This window comes from Nannobrachium achirus, assembly GCF_963921795.1.
Source record: "Nannobrachium achirus genome assembly, chromosome: 14".
Taxonomy (NCBI): domain Eukaryota; kingdom Metazoa; phylum Chordata; class Actinopteri; order Myctophiformes; family Myctophidae; genus Nannobrachium; species Nannobrachium achirus.
Window position 1 is genome coordinate 49,489,440 of NC_137821.1, and position 12,393 is coordinate 49,501,832.

At 42.5% G+C, this 12,393-nt stretch overlaps 1 protein-coding gene across 1 annotated transcript in view; it reads left to right on the plus strand.

The window, feature by feature from the left end:
- Positions 1 to 5,669, plus strand: part of LOC308298106 (peptidyl-glycine alpha-amidating monooxygenase-like) — a gene marked incomplete at both ends in the record, with an annotated part of 58,749 nt that extends 53,080 nt beyond the window's left edge. The window contains 2 exons of the mRNA XM_080741663.1: positions 443 to 456; positions 5,595 to 5,669. Coding sequence (XP_080597789.1) covers positions 443 to 456; positions 5,595 to 5,669 — 89 coding nt within the window. The remainder of the gene's footprint in view (positions 1 to 442; positions 457 to 5,594) is intronic.
- Between the last annotated feature and the right edge of the window lie 6,724 nt (positions 5,670 to 12,393).

Genomic DNA, 12,393 nt, shown 5'->3' on the forward strand with positions numbered 1-12,393 from the left:
TAGCAAGCATACTGTACATTATACAAGTCATACATCCACAAAAGCATAATCACTGTTTAAGGTGATAGGCTGAAGCTAAAAAAGCCTATGAATGCCTATCCTACGTATTCATGGTTTAAGATTCATTAATATGTTATAATTGTGGGCTCGCCTGAAAGGCGAGAACACTATGCTATCTTCATTATTTACTTTATTTATTTACAACAGTGGCGGAAAATAACAATACAAAGGCAGGGACCTTAGCCAATGAGGTGCAATTGAGGTGCGGAAAAACATCTGGGAGTGGTGTTAGCTGGAGTATTGGTTGAGCTTCACATGACAGTTAGCACGCTGCAGAATATAGTCACGAGCGAGCCCACACTGTTTCGTAGGAACCGTATTTTTCTAGTTTATTATTAGACTACTACTGGGTCCACTAATGCCTTCTCCTTTGTCTTTATAGGAATTGAAGACCTGGTTGGATGCCTTAAACAGACCACTTCCTCTGTCATTCAGAGCACTAATTAGTGATGCTATACCCAGAAAGAAAAGTGGCGTATTTTGGGAATGGGATTGCAAAGTGCAAACACTCTTGTTCTTTAAGTGGGAGTGGGTCTAATATGATGTGATGGGAGTGTCTTTGGGGTGTGTGATCACACACCTATAGGCTGGAATGATCTGTTGACCCACACAATGTGGGTGTGTAGCCTAAAAATGTTTGGTGAGAGATGGGATTTATGGCTCGTTGAAGTGAGCCGGATCTCTGGGATCTGTTCCTTTCAAAGAACCGTTCAAAAGACTGTCTCATTTTAGTTACCAGTTACTTTGTAGAGTTTGATTATAATTACAAATCACTATATACATTTCGGCCATATATGCATTTCTGCCATTAGAAAATAGCCGCTCTACAAGCTCTGTGAGCTTGTAGAGCGGCTATTTTCTAATAGCCTGAAAACTTGTGAAATTGGACATTCTGCTTTCGGCATAATGAGTAGTTGAGTACTTTCTACTATTGGTACTTTAATCACATTTTGATACCAATACTTTTGTACCCTTACTCAACATACATTTTGAATTCCAGACTTTTACTTAACAGAGTATTTCTACATTGCAGTATTGATACTTTTACTTAAGTAAAGAATTGACTCCCCCTCATCCAAAAAAGGAACGGCACCCTATACTGCGAACCTGATCCCATCGTTCATTTCAAAGAGCCATTCAAGCGACTCGATTCGTCCGCGAACGTCCCACCTCTAGTTATTGGTTTGGTTTGGTGGTTATTGGTTTGTTTTGGTTTGGTGTTTATTGATTTGGTTTGGTTTGGTTTGTTGGTTATTGGTTTATTTTGGTGGTTATTGGATTGGTTTGGTGATTATTGGTTTGGCTTGGTGGTTATTGGGTTGTCTGGGTAGCTCAGTCAGAAGAGCCCTCGGCCTTAGAACCACAAGGTCATGTTTGATCCCGGGCACCGCCAACTAAGCGTATTAGTGGCACGGCTTGGGTGTAGCAAGTTGTGCCGGAAGTACTGGGAGCTGATGGCAAGCAAGCCATTGCCCAGGGGTCTAGAGCACAGACATAAAAAGGTAGACGCCCCTTACGGCTCTCTGGTACCCGTCTCGCATTGATAGGCATGTTTTATTGGCTGGCTTGGAATCTTCCGTGTGCATAACAGACACGGAAGGTCGGTAGGCAAATCAGAGGCAGGTGGGGGCGGGTCTTTTCGTATGCAACTCTTAAAAACAGCTGCAGGGGTCTCCATATATGGGTAACTGGTCCCGCACTTCCGCTTTTCAGCCTATCAAGTTGGACAGGTCGCTCCAATCAACTGCAGCGGTGGACGAGGTATCTAGCTTTTTATATCTGTGGTCTAGAGCATTGTAGCAGGGACAGACTCCATCTCCCAGGGGTCTAGCGCATTGTAACGGGGATAGACTCCCGTGTGTTACCGGCTGCTAACGACAATAAGCCACTCCCGACCTACTTGTTTGGTTTGGTGGTTATTGGTTTGGTTTGGTGGTTATTGTGCCCTGTATTGTCTGTCCTGATGAAGTTTGACGTCAAAATAAAGAGCAACATTTGTGCAAGTTATTGACACTGTGTGGGTTTTTTTTTTTTTTTTTTTTCATTATCAGAGATCCCCTATTTAAAATTCAAGGCCTAAACATTTCTGGAATTGTGACAAATGCAGAACAACAATTAGGGTACACTCAGTAGGTGTCGTTACATCTTGTGTGGCTGTATAATCTGCATTTTAACCCAAAAGTAGCTTTCAATTGATTTTTAAGGGTAATTAATTGAAGTAAAGAAATAAAACAAGGCAGTTAAAGTATAGTGGTATAAATTAGGACCCAGATCGATAAGCTGTATACATAAGGGTATCGATAATCAACATTAAAGGAGTAGTTCACCCCCAAAATGACTTTTTACTCGCCATGGAGATTTGAGTTCAACAATATTTTTTTGTATTTGTCGCATTCCTAAGACAAAAAATGTATTATAGTAAATGTACCCCCATTGGAATCAATGGGGGTAACTTTATTGTAACTAAATTATTGTCTTAAGAATGCGACAAAAACCCACAAATATTATTGAACTCAAGCCTCCATGACAAAAAAAAAGTCATTTTGAGGGGTGAACTACTCCTTTAATCCCTATCCCCAGCTGTATGTACTGTATTATTGAGCTGTTGTGAATAACTAGGCTGCAGTTTGTATTTTTTTTTCCAGTAGGGATTGCAAACTTTGCTTGCAAACGTCGCTCGAGATCTGCCATCTTGAATATATAGATGGACAGAAGCTATCGCTATACACACAGCGGTACATCGAAACACACACACTATTGTGGATAAGGATCACAGTAAAATGACAATCACTTTCACAAACACTTCATTCCGAGGTGTCCCCGATAACGTTGGACACACTATATACCCGATGTTTACTTCAGTCGCTCTAGGAGGCTTTGATTACATTTCAATAAAACCATATTTGATCTTCATAATGATCACCCTCATGTTACCATTTATAGCAGGGGTCTTCAACAGGGGGTCCGGGACCCCTAGGGGGTCCTCAGAGTTACTACAGGGGGTCCTCCAAATCTTCCAATCCTTATTATATTAACAACTTGAACCCTAGTGTCCATATTCTGAGAACTGTTGCCAAAAATAGCAGATCCACAAGCAGAGCTTGTAGATCGGCTATTTTCGGCAAAGAGGTTTGGTGTATTGGGGAAAAAGAGCAGACTAAGTAAAAGGACGAGTGAAAGGTCAAGTTTATTAGGTAATGACGGTTCAAGTGGTTAAATATCTGAAAACACAAATTGACATGATCACTGATGATCGTGCTGTCAAACCATGAAACTATATTGAATCTATGAAAAGGTTGTGGGGGTGCCTGCTTCATCTCTCTCTCAACTAATAGTGTGGTTGCTTAACCCTGGTTTTTGACATTATCGAAACGAAGCGGATAAAAGCACCAAACTTTTTTGAGGCTTCTTTAGGACCTAACGATGGATTTTAGCCGTGGATACCAAACTTTATTTTGAAGTTTACCCATAGAATTATCCATATCAAGTTGGGCTCCCATCGACTGTCTATACAGGAGGAAAATACCCAGAAAAAAGATCTGCTTTAAGTAGGATGTGAGGGGTCTAACTAGGGGTTTGTCATGATTCTGAATCCATTGCAAGCATTTGTTTTGCACAAAAAACTTTCCTTGGGCTAGAAATGGCCCCCCAAAACACCCAAAAAACTGTGAAAAATGATAACTCATCACTAAACCATCGTTTTGTGGGGCCATTTCTAGCCCAATGAAAGTTTTTTTGTGCAAAACAAATGCGTGCCAGGGGATACACTAGAATAGTTGGTTCTCCATGTACCACAGCAGCAATCTGCATGCATTGAAAGTAGAAAAGAAAGGGTTTAGACATGAGATTCAATAAAGTTGGTACTGTACAACAATAGCCTATTAGTGTACTGTAATGAGAGCAAATGTTTCCGCGACAACTACAAAAAGTAAAAGTACACTTTCCTGTGAAATCTTGTTTATTTGTCTTTTAAAAGCTAACGCAAGTATGTTTTAATAGGAAAGTAAACCCCAAACAATAGCTTCAGTTCATTCAATGTACCGTTTTGGTTTTAGCCACTCGGGTTGCTGGAACTCTCTGTGCAGACCCAGTTGGTTCTCCATGTACCACAGCAGCAATCTGCATGCATTGAAAGTAGAAAAGGGTTTAGACATGAGATTCAATAAAGTTGGTACTGTACAATAATAGCCTATTAGTGTACTGTAATGAGAGCAAATGTTTCTGCGACAACTACAGAAAGTAAAAGTACACTTTCCTATGAAATCTTGTTTATTTGTCTTTTAAAAGCTAATGCAAGTATATTTTAACAGGAAAGTAAACCCAAAACAATAACTTCAGTTCATTCAACATACCGTTTATTCATTATAATAATATTTCTTAGTCAACTGCAGAAAGCAATAGTACTTTCATTAAACTCACCATCTTCTGTTTGCTGCTGTGATCTGATGCCGCACCTTCTCCCATGTAAAAAGTGGGTGATTCCTAAACCCACCAGGATTGAGTTAAGACCTGCCTCCTCTCGATAATCTTAAGTGTGAAAGTGCCCATGAACGTTAGTGCTGCTCGCTCAAGTGCAAAGTACCTACTACCTACTGATCCATTACAATAATACACGCAGCATAATAGGCCCAAAGCCATATCCAAACCATAACAATTTAACTGATAATCAGTAAGAGTTTTTTATTTTGAGCACAGTAGTGACAAATTAATAGCTTTCTCAGTAGGCCTACGTACGTTTTTCTCTTTAGCAAAGTTACAAAGTTTTCCCTTTATTAAGCACAGTCAGTTTCAAGTTTTTTTTAGCACAGTTTATTTTGAGCACTGTAGTGAGAAATTAATAGTTGAGCATTGTGCAAATGCAGGCTTTTCTCAAGTACAAGTCTTCATGCCTCTGACTTTATCCACCCTCCATGTGTCAGGCAGGGATTTCAGCCACTCCTGGAAGTCCTCGCGTTTCCACGAGGCAGGTCTTAAATCAAGCCTGGTGGGTTTAGGAATCACGCGTAAAAGGTGGTGCTGTCCATTCTGCAGTGTAGTGTGTATGCAAAGTAGTGTAATGTCTCAGGAGAAGGCCTGCATTAAACCCGGCCTGTGGTAACCACAACAGGCCCGAGGGGAAGGCTGCGAAACCAAAGCATGCAAATCTAGAAAGAAGAAAGCAGCTTTGTTTCTTCTTCACAGAATCAAAGGTTTTATGGTGATTCTGTTACGTCCTGGCCCTCACTTGGCACTGTGGCACCCTCTCGTGGCACAGTACGTCACAGCAGACCTCTGAGTTCCAGACATCTGCACACCAGTCTCCCATTGGCAATCTCCTCACCTGGGCTGAGTCTGCAATCAGCTCCTGAGTCTACAAGATCTTGGCCAGCACACAGCTCTGCGTCAGATCCTCACCTTTCCACTCGTATGGTAAAGTACAACCTGCAGACTTGCTTTCCCAGTTTAGCAGAGCTTTAGACTGACTTTCTAATTAGTGGCATTGCCCTTTAATTCTTGTGGATCTATTGCTGACTGTGCTTCTCCTCTCCTTCCAGTTCCTCAAGACCCCGGACCGAGTTGGAGCTGCAGCGGAGCCCACTACCCCCTTTTTGCCCCCCTCGTGCCTTTAACTCTGTGCTCCAGGTTAATAAACACGCCCGGGTCGGCTTTAACCTTCCTCTTTCTCCTCCTTGCTGTGCATTTGGGTCAAACACACACCAGTCGTAACAGATTCTTTATTCACCAGGATCCTGGATGGCTTGATTCTAGGCTTAAAAACTTGATACAAATACTTTTTAAGTCTCTGATTGGAAAAACGAATCAGTAAACCATGCTAAGCCCCATGGACGGATTAACCCCCGCAAGGGCCCCTGGCCGATATTTCTTTTAGGGCCCCCCCACCCTCCACATTAACCCCCCCTCCCTCCCAACGCGCACTACCCAGCTCGGATTTTAAGCCATGATGATCATCTGTGGGTCAAGAAAGCATCTGTAGACAACAGAGGAGAGGCCCACACATTTGATTTTTATTTAACTTATACATTTAATTTGAGTAAATTGGCAATGACCACGCAGCCAAGTTCCCCCAAGGGCCTCTGAGAGCCAAGGGCCCCTGGCAACGGCCCCACCGGCCCAATGGTTAATCCAGCCCTGCTAAGCCCCATATGAATTTTAAAATATCGCCATGGGAGGATGAGATCATTCTATGGGGAGGGGTGGGTTCGGCCCCAAAAAGTAAGGTGTGCCAAAGAGACGCTTAAATTCAGCACCCAGGAAGTAGCTCTGTTCTTCTAAGCTCTATCTGTACTATATTTTCGTCACCGTATTATCATCACTGTATTTCAATGAACTATACTTAGGTAAAGATGCATCTATTCTGTGATCCTCCACCAGCTGTCAGTCTGTAATTCTGTCAGCCTGTCACATCACGTCACACTTTTGCCCTACTCATATCTCCGCCACCGTTGCCAAGGGGCCTTCACCCCCGAGCGGCCTAATTGTGTATACATGTGACCTGACGGTCGCTTATCTCCCGATTAGGGAATCTTACTGGTCTATATACCGAGTGATTTAATCCATGCTCCCAACCGGATCAATAGGTGCAACTTCAAAATTAACTAAGTACAAGTATTGTACTTTAGCAAAGTATGTCCAATTTGCAATACTTTATCTACTCCACACTATTTATCTACTATTGTACTTTTTACTCCACTACCGTTATTTTAGAAACTTAGTTATTAGTTAGGCTACTATTGTGATCATTATTGGAAAACATTAACCACTTCAGCCCTATTTAAAGTTTGGCCATTTAAAATAGCCGATCTACAAGATCACACCGCATCACAATACAACCTGTTGTGAGCTTGTAGAATAGATCTACTATGTTCTAAATGGTGTTAATACATTTTATACATAAACGTGAACTTGTGAAATGGGATATTTTGCATAATGACTTTTATTGTTGGTAGTTTAAATGTGTTTTGATAGTTTTGTACTTTTACTCAAGTAAATTGTGATTACCGGAATTGTGCTTGTTACTATGAAAAGCTCCACCGGCTGTCTGGTGTCACGTCACGTCACGTCACGTCACGTCACGTCACGTCACGTCACACTTTTGCCCCTACTCTTATCTCTGCCACCGTTGGCCCTATCAATGCCAAACTTTGCACACACACTCCTTGGGTGGCAAATCACAACCTCCGGCCCTGATTTCTCACAAAAACCATCAGGCCAATTTTTGAAAAACACATTTTTGGACACTGCTCCTACAGATTTTGGCCTAAAATCACGCAAAGCGGTACACAGTATATGTAAAGTCATGTCATCAACATGGATCTGTCCCATTTCCCATATTCCCTTCTAAAGTTTGTGTATGCGACGTGGCGGTCACTTAACTCCCGATTAGGGAGTCTTACTGGTAACAGAGCATTTCTACACTGTGTTATTGATAGAAAAAAATAATCTGGAGTTTTCTCACCACTGAGCGCAGCCAACCAAGGTTACTGTCTTGGCAGAAAAACTGAGAGACAGAATTCTTTTACATACTGTAGATAAGATAAACCACCCACGCACGCACGCACACACACACACACACACACACACACACACACACACACACACACACACACACACACACACACACACACACACACACACACACACACACACACACACACACACAGGGAGAGCAGGCGCAGGGAGAGAAGGATCACATTCTTCTTTTTTCTCTGTGGGGGAAGAGGACCCAAAATGTAAGCTGCTGCTTTTTCAATCAACATTAATGAGGCTGTAATGCGTGATTGTAATGACAGATTAATAGATCTGAGGCTTGTTTTTCTCTTTTTGTTCTTATATCCAGAGCTATTCATAAAACATTTGGGGCCAGGGTTATAACAACACCCATACTAAAGTTTTCCGTCAGAGTGTGAAGCAGTGATGCAGACCACCATGTTGAAACCAGTGGTCAAGTTACACAGAATAGGTATGTACTGTTGTATTATGTTCACGTATGTGCTGTTTTATTATGTTACTGTACACCTCAAAGGCTGGTTACCAGGTGCGTAGGACAAAAATGCATATATCAAAAAGGTTTCTCTGATAGTGGAATCAAAGAAGGGGACCCGGACACTGTAGAACTTGAAAAAAATAAAACAGACTATGAAGGCTGTTCTGATGAAGGTCGAAATGACCGAAACGTCAAAATAAAGCTTCCTTTCTACTTTTTTGCAAGTTCTACAGTGTGCAGGTCCCCTTCTTTGATTCCACTATCAGAGAAACCTTTTTGATTATGTTACCTTAATTTTAAACATTAATTTTAGTTTAGTAAGTCCACTGTTTTACTTATCTCTGGTCCAGAGAGTCAGCGAGGTCTCACTGACGCTCTGACAGGCACACATAACATAACAGCACCAAGCTGCCGAGCTGCTACAATAATTAACAAAACATATAGGCATCAATAACTTGTTGTTGCTCATAGCCATTTTGAAGAAGAATGTAGTGTTCACAAACAACAAATACACGCTTGTGCTCAGAGCGTGAAACTAGAGGAGAATGCGTTGTAGCCATTTAATGACCTTAACACAGCTATCTGTTGGAATGAAAACCTTTTTCAACTTTCAAACTGTGTTAACACATTGGCCGCCATTTTAACATTGACTGTATGGCTCTCCTGCCATTTTGTTTAATAAAAAAATGTATATATTTTTTTTATATTGACATTTTTCCTAAATTCTGTGTTTTTTCGACAATGTCTTACAGTACCTGAAAAGAAAGAAGACAACCTCTAGTCTCACCAAAAAATAAAAAAATAAAATAAAAAGCTTTTTTTTCTATAGTTGCAGCCATCTCAAAATAGCCATTTTTGACCAAAATCCAGCTCTAATTGATAAAACTGGAGATATTGACCTTTTTGTGATCGATCGCTTTTCAAGTGGATAATTCAGTTGATATTTGTATTTATGGCGTCAGGCACTTATCAGATAAGTTTACTAGTGTAATAAGTGTAATTGTGTAATAGGGCAATAACTGGAATAGTGTAATAGGGCTGTAATAGGTCACCTCTTGCCCATAGGGCGTCATACTGACTTCACACAAATATAAATAAGCTTTTTACCTTTTATTCAGCATTCAAGTGTTTTATTTTGCACAGATCACATTTTCACACACACACACACACACACACACACACACACACACACACACACACACACACACACACACACACACACACACACACTTATAACGTATAACTTTATATAAGGCAAGGCCTATGTGTATAACTGTAAATATGTTCCCCATATTCAACTGTTTTTATTTATTTGTGGCACTTGCTTTGGCGATGTAAACGTAGCCTATGTTTTCTCATGCCAATAACGTTCCTTTGAATTGAATCGCTCTCATGCTCTGACAGAGCATGAGAGCAGCTCTCTTGATGTGCGCAAACTACTGGCTTGCCTCGGTGGCTTGGTAGAGAACTGATAGCAATCAAGTTACTCTGCTTGTTGGTGATCCGGCCTGGGTCTATACCGGATGCGGAAACGTGTCTTGCATGCATGTGAGTGTTACATAACCGGATACAGTAGGCGGGCTTTAGAGCGGAACAGACTGCAGCGATCACATACGCCCAGTGGTGATATTGCCTCAGGCGCGAGCTCGTTTCCTTCCTTCACGGCTTCAGGCTGCAAGGACTTGTTGCGCGGCACGCCTCAAACACGCGCACATGCGCGATTGCGCGTGCACGCCATAGGGACGCACGCAGGAGCATATCAGCCAAGTGAGCAGGAAGAGTCTTCTAGCCTAGGTAAACTAACTGTTACAGTTAGTTTAGGTTAGGAGGATGGAAACAACAGTAACTTACTGACAATGACGATCGCCGTGTTTTCGTTTCTTCCCTGTTGGATTCCACTGTCGCGACGCGTTGTAGATCTGCTATTTTCACTCCTTTTTTTTTGTTCCACCGCTGGGAGTTTGGACGCGACCCTTTCCTGATAACTGGAATATAATACACCTAGAACAACTCCTCCATCAGGCTCCATGGTCGCGCTTGGATGCGAGGCGTTGTGTGCTTGCAGATCTGCTATTTTCACCAGTTTTGTTACATACCGATGGAAGTTATATGGACGCAACACGTTGCTTTTCTTCAGACAATGGTCGCCTGATTGAGGACTCCGCCGGGGGGGGGGGGGGATATTTTCTCCTCTCCACTCCCGTAGCAGGGCTTGAAGATCGGTTGGTGGTGACTGGACCGGCCGACTGCATCTTGTCCAGTAGGTGATTGTGTTGTTTGTAACCTCGGCCTCGCCTCACCAGGCTTTCTATACGTTGTGTTTGTACACTTTGTAGTGGGCTGAGGATCTGTTCCAACTGGGTGTCGGTGCTGGGCCCTGGGTACAAGGATTCACTGCGGGCCCCCCATGAATTTTCTACATAGGGGGATTTAAAAAATAGATATATACAAGCTCACAGCATGGCACCGAGTGTCGCGCTGCAAGCTTGTAGATCTGCTATTTTTCAATAGCAAAAGTATAAAATAATGAAGCCCCTTCCACCTTGGGCCCTAGTAACTCAGACTCGTCCCACTTTTCCCTTGTGACGCTCCTGCTGATCTGATCTTCTGATCTTCGTTGTTGTCTGGCTGCCTGGGACATAATATTTTGTTGTCGAGACTTTGGGGGTTATGATGAAGCTGTGTGTTGTTGGCCAATGAGGCAGGTCATGGCTTTCCAAGTGAACATTTTACTGGATTTTGTTTGATTTGTGCAAAATGGTCTCAGATCCAGCTGCTCCGTTGTCGCTTCTGCCAGCCCCTTCACCAGGCATGTACACACATAGACATCAAAGGGGGCTTGAGCCCCTGCCCCTGAGGGCTGCATTCAATAGAATTGTCCACCAAAAGGCCCCTTTAGAAATGTCAGCCCCTGCCTCTCTAAATAATTCTCTGCACATCCCTGCCCCACATCCCTTTACATGCGTGTGGCCAGTGTGCCGCTGATTGCACTCTGCGGGCTGCGCTCTGCCACGCTAAATGCATTCACTGTGGTTTATTGGGAGTTTTATTCATTTCTATTGAGATTTATACGTTATTACACTCTTGTTTTCAAACACACTTACTGTGATGAGTGATATCTTTGGTTCGTTATATGACTGAAAGCTCAAACGTTTTCACGGGCTGCAGAATAATGTAATTAAACATTACATTATATAAAAGCAAATTCTCGGGACTATCGGGCCTGGCGGGGAGCGACATTGGAATTTTCTCGTGACTATCGGGGGAGGCGGCCAATGAGTTAATATGGGGGGGAAAAATCAATCTTATTTTTTCATTTTCTGCTGTTTGAAAATTGCCAACATAATGGACCTTTCCACCAGCCGTGGTCACATATGGAGATCCAGGTGATGACAGGCAGCAGTCTCGATTTGCAATTCTGTCTTGGCCATATGACAGTCAACAATGTGATGTCATTATGTCAGAACAGCTATAGACATTGAGATGTTACCGACGGACTGACTTGCAGACAGGATGTGCCGGTTTTCAAATTAAACTGCTGACCTACCGTACGGTCACAATTAGGCATAGTGTTGTAGTACTTGAAAGCCAAGGACAGGGACAAGGATTTATATTTTTTTGGACAACAGTTGACCCCACCAACTTCCCACTAGGCACATCACTCCCATGTGGTGCTTAGGGTATTAAGCTCTACCGTTCTTTGGATTCATTAATTCATTTGGATGTGCTCAGCATGCCTACAGACTGAGGAACAGGACCCAGATATGATGGGCAATCAAGAGGTTGTGTGGGCTTGCCATGTTTCCTTTTGTGATGAAATGTGTGGTCAAATACAAATGTTAACATTGTAGGAATACATTGGTTCTAGCTCTGAGTGTCATGACTTAACCATCACATTATTTTCCTCCAACTAGACTGTGTCCCTGTGTGTAAAGAGGAGTCTACATCTGAACAGAAGGTGAGGGGCCCCAGACTGACCCAGAAGGAACCAGAACATCCACAGATCAAAGTGGAACAGGAGGAGCTATTCCAAACACATTCACAGATTAAAGAGGAACAGGAGGAGCTATTCCAAACACATCCACAGATTAAAGACGAACAGGGGGAGCTATTCCAAACACATCCACAGATTAAAGAGGAACAGGAGGAGCTATTCCAAACACATCCACAGATTAAAGAGGAACAGGAGGAGCTATTCCAAACACAAGATAATGTCCCATTAGAGGCTGACGGGACAATGTTGACATTACTAACCGTGAAAAGTGAAGATGTTGAAAACACAGAAACAGACCCTCCAGCCAGCACCTCATCTGCACACAAACAAATACCAGCTGGTGCAGATGACTGTT